This window comes from Pristiophorus japonicus, chromosome 11 (genome assembly GCF_044704955.1).
Source record: "Pristiophorus japonicus isolate sPriJap1 chromosome 11, sPriJap1.hap1, whole genome shotgun sequence".
Lineage (NCBI taxonomy): Eukaryota > Metazoa > Chordata > Chondrichthyes > Pristiophoridae > Pristiophorus > Pristiophorus japonicus.
The window spans coordinates 73,682,238-73,698,377 of NC_091987.1; the positions used below are offsets into that span (position 1 = coordinate 73,682,238).

At 46.6% G+C, this 16,140-nt stretch overlaps 1 protein-coding gene and 1 non-coding gene across 2 annotated transcripts in view; both read right to left on the minus strand.

Annotated features, from left to right (window-relative positions):
• hgd (homogentisate 1,2-dioxygenase) overlaps positions 1–16,140 on the minus strand; it is a 67,247-nt gene that overhangs the window by 37,255 nt on the left and 13,852 nt on the right. The window contains exon 3 of the mRNA XM_070892962.1: positions 4,262–4,350. Coding sequence (XP_070749063.1) covers positions 4,262–4,350 — 89 coding nt within the window. The remainder of the gene's footprint in view (positions 1–4,261; positions 4,351–16,140) is intronic.
• LOC139276509 (5S ribosomal RNA) lies at positions 13,475–13,593 on the minus strand. The gene has a single exon (XR_011595941.1). It is a non-coding gene; the product is annotated as a 5S ribosomal RNA (ribosomal RNA).

Below are 16,140 nucleotides of genomic sequence, written 5' to 3' on the forward strand. Positions count from 1 at the left end.
CTTCCATGGCCATCAACAAGTCTGCGGGCTGCGTCACCATCAACAAGTTTGCAGGCTGCGCCATTTCCACCCCCGTGGTGGGCAATGGTAGCCGACTGAGAGCATCCGCACAGTTCTCGGTGCCTGGCCTGTGGCAGATGGTATAATTATACGCTGATAACGCAAGTGCCCACCTTCGTATGCATGCTGAGGCATTAGTATTTATCCCCTTGTTTTCAGCGAACAGCGATGTGAGGGGCTTGTGATCGGTTTCCAGCTCAAATTTGAGGCCAAACAGGTACTGATGCATTTTCTTTACCCCGAACACACACGCTAATGCCTCTTTCTCAATCATGTTGTAGGCCCTCTCGGCCTTAGACAAGCTCTTGGAAGCATAGGCGACAGGTTGCAACTTCCCCGCAACGTTAGCTTATTGTAATACACACCCGACTCCATACGATGATGCGTCACATACTAGCACAAGTCTTTTACACGGGTTATACAATACAAGCAGCTTGTTGGAGCATAAAATGTTTCTGGCTTTCTCAAAAGCAATTACTTGTTTTTTTTCCCATACCCAGTTCTCACCTTTGCGCAATGACACATGTAGGGGCTCTAAAAGGTTGCTTAACCCCAGTAGGAAGTTACCAAAATAGTTGAGGAATCCCAGGAACGACCGCAGCTCCGTGACTTTCTGTGGCCTGGGCGCGTTCCTGATAGCTCTGTCTTGGCATCTGTGGACCGAATGCCGTCCGCTGCGATCTTTCTCCCCAAAAACTCCACTTCTGTTGCCATGAATTCGCATTTCGAACTCTTCAGCCACAGCCCTACGCGATCCAGTCGCTGGAGGACCTCCTCCAGGTTTGTAGGTGCTCGGCGGTGTCCCGACCCGTGACCAATATGTTGACCTGAAAAACCATGATGTGTGGTGCGGACTTGAATAAGCTCTCCATGTTTCTCTGGAAGATCGTTGCAGCCGACCTAATTCCAAAAGGGCATCTGTTGTAGATGAACAGTCCCTTGTGCGTGTTGATGCAGGTGAGGTCCTTCGAAGATTCCTCCAGCTCCTGCGTCATGTAGGCCGAAGTTAGGTCGAGCTTGGTGAACGTCTTGCCTCCTGCCAGCGTCACAAATAGGTTGTCTGCCTTAGGTAGCGGGTATTGGTTCTGTAGCGAGAAACGATTAATAGTTACTTTATAATCGCTGACCGTACCATCACTTTTGAGTACTGGAACAATCGGGCTGGCCCACTCGCTGAATTCCACTGGGGAGATGATGCTCTCACGTTGCAGCCTGTCTAGCTCGATTTCTCTCCCTCATCATGTGAGGTACCACTCGTGCCTTGTGGTGAATAGGTCGTGCCTCTGGGACCAAGTGGATCCGCACCTTTGCCGCGGAAAAGTTTCCAATGCCTGGCTCAAAAAGGGAAGGAAATTTGTTAAAAACCTGGGTACATGAGGCCTCATCGACAAGTGATAGCGCTCGGATGTCATCCCAGTTCCAGCGGATTTTGCCCAGCCAGCTCCTTCCAAGCAGTGTGGGGCCATCGCCTGGGACAATCCAGAGTGGCAGATCGTGCACTGTGCCCTCGTAGGTGACCTTGAGCATGGCGCTGCCCAGGACAGTGATAAGCTCTTTGGTGTACGTTCTCAGTTTCGTGTGGATGGGGATCAGGGCTGGTCTGAATGCCTTTTTGCACCATAGTCTCTCAAACACCTTTTTACTCATGATGGATTGGCTAGCGCCAGTGTCCAGTTCCATGGCTACAGGTAAGCCATTCAATTTTACGTTTAGCATTATAGGTGGACATTTCATCGAAAATGTGTGCACCCCATGTACTTCAGCATCTGCCTTCTCTCTCTGAGGCTCGAAATTGCTTTGATCCACCATGGACCGATTTTCCTCTGCCACATGGTGGTTAGCAGGTTTTGCAGAGCTTCATTGGAGGTGCCCCATTGTTCCACAGCTCTTGCAAACATACCCTTTGAAGTGACATGAATAGGCTGAATGGAAGCCTCCACCATGCCAACAAGGTGTGAATTGCCTTGCATTCATCCTTTGTTGGGGACTCTGAGTCATCTGGGTCACCTGAGGTCTGCTGGCAGTTGCAGACTCGTGGGTTCTGTCCTGTATATTTCTGCTCGCAAACACAGTTCCAGTTAATTTATGAACATTGCTAGCACTTGTGTGCTGAGAGATTTGTTTGGTGTTATCACTGGTGGACATAAATGCATGTGCTATCGCAATGGCCTTACTGAGGGTCAGTGTCTCTACAGTCAAAAGTTTCCATAGGATGGTCTCGTGGCCAATGCCCAGTACAAAAAAGTCTCTGAGCATTTGCTCCAGTAGCCATCAAACTCACATTGTCCTGCAAGTCGCCTTAGCTCGGCGACATAGCTCACCACTTCCTGACCTTCAGATCGCTGGCACGTGTAGAACCGATACCTCACCATCAGCACGCTCTCCCTCGGCTTAAGATGCTCCCAAACCAGTGTACACAGCTCCTCATACGACTTATCTGTGGGTTTCACCGGAGCCAGAAGATTCTTCATGAGGCTGTAGGTCGGTGCCCCGCAGACTGTGAGGAGGACCGCTCTCCTTTTTGCAGCGCTCCCTTCTCCATCCAGCTCATTGGCTACAAAGTACTGGTCTAGCCGTTCACCATAGGCTTTCCAGGCCTCACCCTCCGAGAACTTCTCCAGGATGCTCACAGTTTGCTGCATCTAAGCGTTGGATTCGTATTCTCGTCACCAGTTATTGTGTTCCTAACACAGATGCACACAGGTAAGTTAAAGTAACAGTGACCTCAGTCTTTAATAAAATACTCCAGAGTAAGGCTTATACACAATGCTCCCAAGGGATGCTGGGATCCCTTGGGACTTCAGGGGATGAGCTCCCTGGTGGCGGAACATGGGAGTGCATGCTTTACAGATACACAACACCCTCCCCTATTTTTGATGAGTCAGATAGTCTTGTTACGAGTAGAGTTATCAGTAGCAAGCCCTACATCAGATGTACTAGAAATAAGTCCAAGAGAAAGTCAAAATTTAAGTCCGAGTCCGAGACAGGCAAACAAATAGTCTGAAGTTGTAGAGAGTTCAAATGTAGATCAAGGGTTGACCTTGGAGAAAAACTCTCCTCAGGATCAGCCTAGAAGGAGTCTAAGTTTGACACCAAGTTTGGAAAGTTCTGTTCGAGAACGTAGGTATCCTCTTCGAAACAGAAAACAAGTGGTTAAGTTTGATTTGTAAATATGGCAAAATAAGTCCATATCTTTTGTTGTGTATAGCAATGCAAGTTATGTCGGATGATTATTTTGTTATGATTACTTTTTCATTAACAAGGGAGAAGTGTAATATAGAGTTCCCCCTAGTGGTCTACTGCTCTACTTAGATGATGACTGTGTTACTGCAACTGCTGATATAAATATAATAAAAGTCACATGATGTACTGAAGCCATCTTGTAGAATATATGTGTTTGGGATGCCGTAATAATAACAATAATAACTTTTATTTATATAGCACCTTTAACGTAGTAAAACATCCCTATTCACAGTGCCCTCCCCTCCCCCTCTCCCTACTCAAGGTGACCTCCCCTCCCCCTCTCCCTACTCAAGGTACCGTCCCTTTCCCCTCTCCCCACTCAATGTGCCCTCCCCTCCCCCTCTCCCCACTCAATGTGCCCTCCCCTTCCCCTCGCCCCACTCAATGTGCCCTCCCCTCCCCTTTCCCTACTCACAATGCCCTCCCTGCCCCCTCTCCCTACTCACAGTGCCCGTTCCTCCCCCTCTTCCTAAAGGTGCCCTCCCCTCCCCCCTCCCTACTCAAGGTTCCCTCCCCTCCTCTTCTCGCTATTCACAGTGCCCTCCCCTCCCTCTCTCCCTATTCACAGTGCCCTCCCCTCCCTCTCAAAAAATGGTTTCAAAACAAGTTTTCACGCAAGTTTGGCTGAGTGTCCGGAATCTATGACTATATTGATCATCTCAGCAACGAGGGCGGGGCTGGTGTGTTCTGAGCCTCGCAAAGCACAATACCGAGATTTTGTTATTACTGCGCTTTGAAAGCCTCATTAAATTGATGTGCTGGTATTATTTCATGACCACTGGTGTTTTCACTATTTGAATACGTGGGATATTGGAATCTACCCATTATAAGGTTTCTATGAATATCATGGTTTATGATGATCACATAGGAAAATGAACAGCTGTAAAAATGATCTTATTTCTTTAAATGTCACATGTAGCAAGTAATATTCTTAATTTTACCATAAAATCAATATTACCTCCTCTTATTGCTGTATCTTGGGGCAGTGAAGGCTGAACCAGAGAGCTGTTCGGCGTACAACCCATATGGACAAACCTGCGGATTATTCTGAAATTTAAAAAAAAGCAAAAACATTATTATTTCATTGTTTACTTGACAGGATTGTTCCCTCTGTTGCTGCTATTCACAATTGAAAATCATTACAGCATTCTTGACCAATCAAGAGTAAACCTTTCAACTCATTGTCAAACAAACCCATAACTCGCTCCTTCCCCCATCCATCTCCCTCCACCCCCCAACCCAGCACACTCCAGCATATTCTGAATGATTTTTTTATGTATATCATTAATTGTATATATTTCTGTTAGACAGTAGTAGTGAGGTTGGAGACAGCATCAAACAAGAAATAAAGGTACAGCAGTTATCATGGGGAATTTTAATCTACATATTGATTGGGCTAACCAAACTGGTAGCAATGTGGTGGAGGAAGATTTCCTGGAGTGTATTAGGGATGGTTTTCTAGACCAATATGTCGAGGAACCAACTAGGGGGCTGGCCATCCTAGACTGGGTGATGTGTAATGAGAAAGGACTAATTAACAATCTTGTTGTGCAAGGCCCCTTGGGAAAGAGTAACCATAATATGTTAGAATTCTTTATTAAGATGGAGGGTGACACAGTTAATTCAGAGATTAGGGTCCTGAACTTCAGGAAAGGTGACTTCAATGGTATGAGAGATGAATTGGCTAGAATAGACTGGCGAGTGATACTTAAAGGGTTGACGGTGGATAGGCAATGGCAAACATTTAAAGATCACATGGATGAACTTCAACAATTGTACATCCCTGTCTGGAGTAAAAATAAAACGGGGAAGGTGGCTCAACCGTGGCTAACAAGGGAAATTAAGATAGTGGTAAATCCAAGGAAGAGGCATGTAAATTGGCCAGAAAAAGCAGCAAACCTGAGGACTGGGAGAAATTTAGAATTCAGCAGAGGAGGACAAAGGGTTTAATTAGGAGGGGCAAAATAGAGTATGAGAGGAAGCTTGCTGGGAACATAAAAGCTGACTGCAAAAGCTTCTATAGATATGTGAAGAGAAAAAGATTAGTGAAGACAATCGTAGGTCCCTTGCAGTCAAGTTCAAGTGAATTTATAATGGGGAATAAAGAAATGGCGGACCAGTTAAACAAATACTTTGGTTCTGTCTTCACGAAGGAAGACACAAATAACCTTACGGAAATACTAGGGGACCGAGGGTCTAGTGAGAAGGAGGAACTGAAGGAAATCCTTATTAGGCGGGAAATTGTGTTAGGAAAATTGATGGGATTGAAGGCTGATAAATCCCCGGGACCTGATAGTCTGCATCTCAGAGTACTTAAGGAAGTGGCCCTAGAAATAGTGGATGCATTGGTGATCATTTTCTAACAATCTATCGACTCTGAATCGGTTCCTATGGACTGGAGGGTAGCTAATGTAACATCACTTTTTAAGAAAGGAGGGAGAGAGAAAACAGGTAATTATAGATCGGTTAGCCAGACATCAGTAGTGGGGAAAATGTTGATATCAATTATTAAAGATGAAATAGCCGCGCATTTGGAAAGCAGCGACGGGATCGGTCCAAGTCAGCATGGATTTATGAAAGGGAAATCATGCTTGACAAATCTTCTAGAATTTTTTGAGGATGTAACTAGTAGAGTGGACAAGGGAGAACCTGTGGATGTGGTGTATTTGGACTTTCAAAAGGCTTTTGACAAGGTCCCACACAAGAGACTGGTGTGCAAAATTAAAGCACATGGTATTGAGGGTAATATACTGACGTAGATAGAGAACTGCAGACAGGAAGCAGAGAGTCGGGATAAATGGGTCCTTTTCAGAATGGCAGGCCGTGACTAGTGGGGTGCTGCAGGGTTCATTGCTGGGACCCCAGCTATTTACAATATACATTAATGATTTAGATGACGGAATTGAGTGTAATATCTCCAAGTTTGCGGATGACACTAAGCTGGGTGGTGGTGTGAGCTGTGAGGAGGAGGCTAAAAGTTTGCAGGGTGACTTGGACAGGTTAGGTGAGTGGACACACGCGTGGCAGATACAGTATAATGTGGATAAATGTGAGGTTATCCATTTTGGTGGCAAAAACACAAAGGCAGAATATTATCTGAATGGTGGCAGATTAGGAAAAGGGAAGGTGCAACGAGACCTGGATGTCATGGTACATCAATCATTGAAAGTTGGCATGCAGGTACAGCAGGCGGTGAAGAAGGCAAATGGTATGTTGGCCTTCATAGCTAAGGGGTTTGAGTATAGGAGCAGGGAAGTCTTACTGCAGTTGTACAGGGCCTTAGTGAGGCCTCATCTGGAATATTGTGTTCAGTTTTGGTCTCCTAATCTGAGGAAGGACGTTCTTGCTATTGAGGGAGTGCAGCGAAGGTTCACCAGACTGATTCCCGGGATGGCAGGACTGACATATGAGGAGAGACTGGATCGACTGGGCCTGTATTCACTGGAGTTTAGAAGGATGAGGGGATCTCACAGAAACATATAAAATTCTGACAGGACTGGACAGGTTAGATGCAGGAAGAATGTTCCCGATGTTGGGGAAGTCCAGAACCACGGGACATAATCTAAGGATAAGGGGTAAGCCATTTAGGACTGAGATGAGGAGAAACTTCTTCACTCAGAGAGTTATTAACCTGTGGAATTCCCTACCGCAGAGAGTTGTTGATGCCAGTTCATTGGATATATTCAAGAGGGAGTTAGATATGGCCCTTACGGCTAAAGGGATCAAGGGGTATGGAGAGAAAGCAGGAAAGGGGTACTGAGGTGAATAATCAGCTATGATCTTATTGAATGGTGGTGCAGGCTCGAAGGGCTGAATGGCCTACTCCTGCACCTATTTTCTATGTTTCTATGTTTCTATAATGAAGAATTCCAGTTTGATGTAACAGGTTAAGTTGTGTTATTGTCTTTCGGATGTGACACTAAACTGAAGCCCGTCTTCTCTCTCAGGTGGACGTAAAAGATCCCATGGCACTATTTCGAAGATGTGCAGGACAGTTATCCCGGTGACTTGGTCAATATTAACCTTTAATCCACATTAAAACAACAGATCATCTGGTCAGTATCACATTGCTGTTCGTAGGAGCTTGCTATGTGCAAACTGGCTGCCGCCTTTCCTACATTACCACAATAACTACACTTCAAAAGTACTTCATTGGCTGTAAAGCACCTTGGATGTCCTCAGGTCATGACATGCGCTATATAAATGCAAGTTTTTCTGTCTTCCTTTTGGAAATGTTAAACAAGTGAAAATGTTGCTGGCATTTATAGGCCAGCATTAAACTCTCCTTTGGAAAATAAGGGCATTGTGGACATTACCAACCAGAAAATTGGCACAGATCTATCTCCACTCATTTTACACATTACACACATTTCCAGTGGGCCAATTATTGGGTGCATGGAGCTCATTCATGAAACAGGCAGCTGCTTCATTTGAATATTCAAATGGTGTTCCAATGACATCATATTCACAGGTATAGAATTGCCTTAAAACTGCAGCAGGGCTATTCATCCTCCAGCAGCATGCGACTTCCTGCACCTCAAAGGGTGAGTTTGAAATCACAAGCAGTTAGCAGGCCTGGAGATCATACACAGTATTAAAATGAGTCTGACCACTGAAATACACCTGAGGTCAGTGCACTATATGGCCTCAATTTTGATCCAGCCTGTTTTTCAGCGCACTTACTGGAGTTGCGACGCTTTTCTCCGTTCCGAGGTGCGGCAAAAAATTTTGTTGCCACTTTGGCCACTGTCCGGCCTCTTTCCTGTAGTCACGCAGCGTGGCCAGTCGAGTGGGGGGTGGAGCCAGCATTCTGCGCCGAAAACTGTGCCGTGACGTTTGCACATGCGCAGTGGAGTCCGTTGGTGATGTCTGCGGATGTGCAGTAGCGCTGAAAGTTGGCAATCGGCCATTTTTAAAGAGCTAGGTAGCTGCTTGTGTTTTGGTGCCAGAAGGAGTGCTGTGGTACGAAATTCACTGCTGAATTCAAGAAGCAGTGGTCTGTTTGGTAAAATCAGTGCTGCATGCCTGCAAAAGTGCCAGAAGGAGTGCTGTATTTGTAAAATTCACTGCTGCATGTAAACTAAGGACTGTGTGTTTGGAAAAATCACTGTGTGCCTAAGAGCATTGGAAAAGTGCTGTGAGTGTCTCAGAGCAGCTGCAGCAATACAGCAATATAGCAACGTGCATCAAGAACAACGAATTTCTTGCATGACCAAGTGGATGTACTAGTTAGTGTCATTGAGAACAGATGACAGAAGCTGGATACCAGCAGAGGTCACATAAAAGTGACACCCAAAGAAATGAAGAAACGCTGGAACCAAGTTGCAGTAGATTTCTGCGCAGTGGTGAACACCAAAAGATCTGGAAGCCAGTGTAAAAAGAAATGGCAGGACCTTGTCAAGTAGTCAGTGTAAGTAATATTTTCATTTATTCAATGCAATTGCAATTGTAAATGTGACCAGCTGCATATGTCCCACCCAGCAGAAAGACACCCTCTCCAAAAAGTTTCATTTTCATCTTTGCAGAAGAAATTGTCCCACAACAAAAGGGAAAGAACTCAAACAGGAGGAGGCCCGCCAAATCTGCACCGATTGACATCCTTGGAAGACAGGGTCGTTGCTTTGATGGGTCCTGCCTGGAGAAAAATAATCAGTACTGCACAAGCTGGGCCCACACTCGAGGGAGAGGGTAAGTCTTGAAAATTCATTGTGGCCCTTCAAATCAACCTGCTGCCTGGCCTGCGATGTGCGAGCCTACTCATGCCACCCATCCTGCCCCCTCCTCTGCTGCTAACCATTTGACTCTGTTATATTTTGCAGAACTTGAGGCCAATCCTGAAGATCCAGAAGAAGATTCAGACACGGATGAGCCTAACCCTGCAGACCAACATGGGGGAGGGGATGGAGATGGATGAAGGCCACACTGTTGTACTGAATCTTGAGGAGGTCGCGGTGATGGAGTTGACAGCCCCTTCCGTGACTAGTGGTTTAAGTTCTGGTGTGACATTCCATGGTTTCTCACTGTCTGAGGTTGCGGATCCCAGTGATGGTGGGATGCAGCATGGAACACCCAGGGCCCCACCGTCCGAAGATGCGGGTCCCACTGGGATGCTGCGAGGCAGACCCAGGGTGAGGGGAAGAAGAAATTAACCACGCTCTCCTGAAATGCAGGATGCAACAGATGTGGTTCAGATCATGTAATTGAGTGCAGAGAGCATTGACCTTACCCGGTCACTCCTGGACACCATCAGTAGGGGGAGTGATGAGGTAGCAGGACTATCGGGAGAAGTAACAGCAATAGCACGGGAAATGGGAACGATGTCTGGGAACATCAGTGAGGGAATAGTGTCCATGAGGGAGGGAATGTCAGAGGTAGTGGAAAGGACGGCACTGGCAATGACACAGGCCATGAGGGAGGGCATGTGTGAGTTAGCTGCTACAATAAGGGAACGCACCCAGACCATGCACCCATTGTCACAATCAACTGCCACTCCCACTGCAATCCCCACACCAGCCTCTGAAGAGACCCAAGCCAGGCCCTCCACATTAACACCTGACCCCGCCCTCCCCCCGCACCACCCATGAATAAGTGCACATTCAACGAGATGTTAGAAGGAATAAGTTTGGTACCGAGCCCAAAAACACTGCGCCACCGCCTGCGGGCAGGGGGTGATGGAGAGGCCAAGACCAAGCGCGGCGGGCGGTGTTAGAATAAGGGGGATGAGAGATGGGTGCAGCCTTTCTTTGCTGCTGTTGTTGTTGTTACTGTTGTAACTGTTTTCCAATTAAATGTTTTTTGTAAGTTATGTAACTTTACAAGTTTATAAGTGATCTTAAAGTTTTTAAGTGATCTTAAAAAGTCATATTAAAGTAAAGTTTGATACAAGAATAATTTTATTACACTAAAGTTAAGCACATTGTAAACTTATGAATAAAATATATTTTACATTAAAACTGAATCATGTTCCATTAACACAACACAACATTTAGGAACAGCTCCAAAAAATAAACATGTCCATGCAGAATAGTTGTCGCTGAGCCCTCAGGCATCAGTAAAGCATTCATGGATGAGCTGCTGGCGCAAGGCTTGAGCAATCGTTAAGGGAGCACGATGGCCTGCCCCCCTCCGCCATCGTGCTCCGGCCTCAGGCACTTGCATGGTTTCCTCATCCTAGTCGTCCTCCTCCTCCACCTCCTCCTGCTCGTCACCTGCATCTTCCACATCATTATCATCAGCCACTCTCACCGCAGGTGGATCTTCCACTATCAGCTGCTGCTGCCTCATGATGGCTAAGTTATGCAGCGTGCAGCACACAACAGTGAACTGACCGACAATCTCAGGGGAGTATTGCAAGTAGCCTCCGGAATGGTCCAGGCATCGGAAACGCTGTTTCAAGATGCCAATGGTCCTCTCTATGATGCTGCGCGTCGTAATGTGTGACATGTTGTATTGATGGTCAGCTTCCGTCCGGGTTACGCGTAGGGGCGTCATGAGCCAGGTGGCGAGGCCGTACCCTTTGTCTCCCAGTACCAGCTCTGCCCTTCTGGCTGCTGCTCAAACATGGCAGATATAACGCTGTCGCTTAGGATGAATGCATCATGGGTGCTGCCAGGGTATCTTGCATTGACTGACATGATGTGATGCATGTTGTCACATACGAGCTGCACATTAATGGAGTGGAAGCCTGCAGCCTGCACCTGGGCAGGACCGGAACCAATGTCCTAGGGGGAGTGTTTGCTAGTGCTGTTGGGGAGGAGTTAAACTAATATGGCAGGGGGATGGGAACCAATGCAGGGAGACAGAGGGAAACAAAAAGGAGACAAAAGCAAAAGACAGAAAGGAGATGAGTAAAAGTGGAGGGCAGAGAAACCCAAGGCAAAAAACAAAAAGGGCCACTGAATATAAAGGTGCTGCAGGAGGGGTCAAAACTAAAAATCATGGTTTAAAAACTAGGATTAAAACACTCTACCTAAATGCACGCAGCATTCGACATAAAGTAAATGAGTTGACGGCACAAATCATTACAAATGGGTATGATTTGGTGGCCATTACAGAAACATGGTTGCAGGGTGGCCAAGACTGGGAATTAAACATACAGGGGTATCTGACGATTCGGAAAGATAGACAAGAAGGGAAAGGAGGTGGGGTAGCTCTGTTAATAAAGGATGATATCAGGGCAGTTGTGAGAGACGATATTGGCTCTAATGAACAAAATGTTGAATCATTGTGGGTGGAGATTAGAGATAGTAAGGGGAAAAAGTCACTGGTGGGCGTAGTTTATAGGCCCCCAAATAATAACTTCACGGTGGGGCAGGCAATAATCAAGGGAATAATGGAGGCATGTGAAAAAGGAACGGCAGTAGTCATGGGGGATTTTAACCTACATATCGATTGGTCAACTCAAATCGCACGGGGTAGCCTTGAGGAGGAATTCATAGAATGCATACGGGATTGTTTCTTAGAACAGTATGTTACGGAACCTACAAGGGAGCAAGCTATCTTAGATCTGGTCCTGTGTAATGAGACAGGAATAATAAACGATCTCCGAGTAAAAGATCCTCTCGGAATGAGTGATCACAGTATGGTTGAATTTGTAATACAGATTGAAGGGAGGAAGTTGTGTCAGAAACGAGCGTACTATGCTTAAACAAAGGAGACTACAGTGGAATGAGGGCAGAGTTGGCTAAAGTAGACTGGAAACACAGACTAAACGGTGGCACAATTGAGGAACAGTGGAGGACTTTTAAGGAGCTCTTTCATAGTGCGCAACAAAAATATATTCCAGTGAAAAAGAAGGGCGGTAAGAGAAGGGATAACCAGCCGTGGATAACCAAGGAAATAAAGGAGAGTATCAAATCAAAGACCAATGCGTATACGGTGGCCAAGGTTAGTGGGAAACTAGAGGATTGGGAAAATTTTAAACAACAGCAAAGAATGACTAAAAAAGCAATAAAGAAAGGAAAGATAGATTACGAAGGTAAACTTGCGCAAAACATAAAAACAGATAGTAAAAGCTTTTACAGATATATAAAACGGAAAAGAGTGACTAAAGTAAATGTTGGTCCCTTAGAAGATGAGAAGGGGGATTTAATAATGGGAAATGTGGAAATGGCTGAGACTTTAAATAATTATTTTGCTTCGGTCTTCACAGTGGAAGACACAAAAACCATGCCAAAAATTGCTGGTCACAGGAATGTGGGAAGGGAGGACCTTGAGACAATCACTATCACGAGGCGGGTAGTGCTGGACAGGCTAATGGGACTCAAGGTAGACAAGTCCCCTGATCCTGATGAAATGCATCCCAGGGTATTAAAAGAGATGGCGGAAGTTATAGCAGATGCATTCGTTATAATCTACCAAAATTCTCTGGACTCTGGGGAGGTACCAGCGGATAGGAAAGCAGCTAATGTAACGCCTCTGTTTAAAAAAGGGGGCAGACAAAAGGCAGATAACTATAGGCCGGTTAGTTTAACATCTGTAGTGGGGAAAATGCTTGAAACTATCATTAAGGAAGAAATAACGGGACATCTAGATAGGAATAGTGCAATCAAGCAGACGCAGCATGGATTCATGAAGGGGAAATCATGTTTAACTAATTTACTGGAATTCTTTGAGAATATAATGAGCATGGTGGATAGAGGTGTACTGATGGATGTGGTGTATTTAGATTTCCAAAAGGCATTCGATAAGGTGCCACACAAAAGGTTACTGCAGAAGATAGAGGTACGCGGAGTCAGAGGAAATGTATTAGCATGGATAGAGAATTGGCTGACGAACAGAAAGCAGAGAGTCTGGATAAATGGGTCCTTTTCAGGGTGGAAATCGGTGGTTAGTGGTGTGCCACAGGGATCGGTGCTGGGACCACAACTGTTTACAATATACATAGATGACCTGGAAGAGGGGACAGAGTGTAGTGTAACAAAATTTGCAGATGACACAAAGATTAGTGGGAAAGCGGGTTGTGTAGGGGACACAGAGAGGCTGCAAAGAGATTTAGATAGGTTACGCAAATGGGCTAAGGTTTGGCAAATGGAATACAATGTCGGCAAGTGTGAGGTCATCCACCTTGGGAAAAAAAAACAGTAAAAGGGAATATTAGTTGAATGGGGAGAAATTACAACATGCTGAGGTGCAGAGGGACCTGGGGGTCCTTGTGCATGAAACTCTTTTGAGTCTACTGCACCTGGTATTCCCAGGCAGTCTCCCATCCAAGTACTAACCAGGCCTGACTCTGCTTAGCTTCCGAGATCAGACGAGATCGGGCGTTTTCAGACTAGTGTGGCCGTAGGCTCCTTGTACATGAATCCCAAAAAGTTAGTTTGCAGGTGCAGCAGGTAATCAGGAAGGCGAATGGAATGTTGGCCTTCATTGCAAGAGGGATGGAGTACAAAAGCAGGGAGGTCCTGCTGCAATTGTATAGGGTATTGGTAAGGCCGCACCTGGAGTACTGCGTGCAGTTTTGGTCATCTTACTTAAGGAAGGATATACTGGCTTTGGAGGGTGTATAGAGACGATTCACTAGGCTGATTCCAGAGATGAGAGGGTTACCTTATGATGATAGATTGAGTAGACTGGGTCTTTACTCGTTGGAGTTCAGAAGGATAGCGGTAATCTTATAGAAACATTTAAAATCATGAAAGGGATAGACAAGATAGGGGCAGAGATGTTGTTTCCACTGGTCGGGGAGACTAGAACTAGGGGGGAGCCAATTTAAAACCGAGTTGAGAAGGAATTTCTTCTCCCAGAGGGTTGTGAATCTGTGGAATTCTCTGCCCAAGAAAGCAGTTGAGGCTAGCTCATTGAATGTATTCAAGTCACAGATAGATAGATTTTTAACCAATAAGGGAATTAAGGGTTACGGGGAGCGGGCGGGTAAGTGGAGCTGAGTCCACGGCCAGATCAGCCATGATCTTATTGAATGGTGGAGCAGGCTCGAGGGGCTAGATGGCCTACTCCTGTTCCTAATTCTTATGTTCTTATGTTCTATTCCTGAACAGCTCGGCATCCTCCACAGGTGCTCGCAAAGCAATGTGGGTACAATCAATGCATCCCTGTGTTGTGTATCTGTAAAGCATGCACTCCCATGTTCCGCCACCAGGGAGTGCATCCCCTGAAGTCCCAAGGGATCCCAGCATCCCTTGGGAGCACTGTATAGAAGCCGGCCCCTAAGGCCTGTTCCTCACTCTGGAGTGTCTTAATAAAGACTGAGGTCACTGTTACTTTAACCTCCCTGTGTGCAGTCTCACCTGTGTTAGGAACACAACACCCTGTACCTTGGGAAGCCAGCAATCCTTGAGAACCCCACAGCCCTGTCATGGATTGCTTGGGCAGTCATTGGGAACTTGATGAAGTCATTCCTCCGTGCATACAGTGCAGTTGTGACCTGGTGAATGGAGACATGTATTGCATGTTGAGAGATGGCGCACACATCTCCAGTTGTAGCTTGAAACGATCCGGAGGCATAGAAGGAATGTGCAGCTATAACCTTCACTTCAACTGACAAAGCAGTCCGCCTGACGCTTCTCGGCTGCAGGTCTGGTCTCAGTAACTCACAGATCTCACGGACAACTTCTCTGTGGAAACGCAGCCTTCTGACACAATCTACATCACTCAGTTGCAGGTACGAATGCCTGGCTCGAAATTGCCGAGGTGGGTAAGGCCTCCTGCCCAGCAGCCTACGGGCTCTGATGTTCCTGATGTGATGAGCTCTAATCAATTATCTCCTACGTAGCACAATGATGCAGAAAGCTTGGAAAAGGTATGGCATTGTCAGTATTGCCCCCATACTTAAAGTTAAACTTTCAAAGAAGGTCAAAATGGCAGGAAAGCAGGCAGCACAGGTTTGCAGTTCTCTCTCTCTCTCTCTCTCTCCCCCCTCAAGGTCTGTATGGGTGGACCACACCCAAAGGTCTTTTGTCTCTCCTCTACTCCTCCCCCCCCCTTGAGTCTTGTGACCTGTCTCTCTCTCCTCCTTCCCCCCCCTTGAGTCTTGTGACCTCTCTCTCCCTCCTCCTCCCCCATCCCTTGAGTCTTGTGACCTCTCTCTCCTTCTCCTCCTTCCCTTGAGTCTTGTGACCTCTCTTCCTCCTCTCCCACCCCCCCAGCTTCTCCGTTGAATTGCAGCCTCGCCCTCACTGTCACCCAATGCTTGCTAGCTCCCTCCCCCAGCCTCTTCGTTGATTTGCTTGCTGCAGCCGCTCTGTGGGCCCCGATGCCGGCTGGTTGAATCGCTCCTCGCCCCCAGCCTCTCCGTTTGCTTGCTGAAGCCTCTCCGTTGATTTGCTTGCTGCAGCCGCTCTGTGGACCCCGATGCCGGCCAGTTGAATCGCTCCCGCCCCTAGCCCAGGTCAAGTGGCCTACCGGTGCGTTGTCCCGCCCCTAGCCCTGGCCGAGTGGCCTCCCAGTGCGTTGTGATCCCGCCCCTATCCCAGGCCAAGTGGCCTCCCGCACCGGCCGCCCCACTGCTTTCCCGGGCTGAGTTTGAAGATGAAGGTAGGACTTCAATTTTTTATTTTTTATTAAATTCTTATTACGTTTTGTTTGCCAGGTTTGGTGGTTTGTAAGGCTTGGTGGTTTAGGTGCAAGTCCTCTCTGCTTCCTGCCCCTATCCCAGGTCGAATGGCCTCCGATGTACCTACCTGCGCCGATTTCTTTAACTCTCCGCAAGGGTTTTCTCAAGTGGCCACATACGCTGGCCTAAGTAGATTTGGAGTAACTATTAGCTGGCCAAAGTTGCCTAAATGGGCAGAACTGGCATAAGTGGCTGGGAACACCCCCTTTTGAGAAAAAAAACATCCTAAAAAAATCGTAACTAACTCAGTTACACTGGTGCAAATT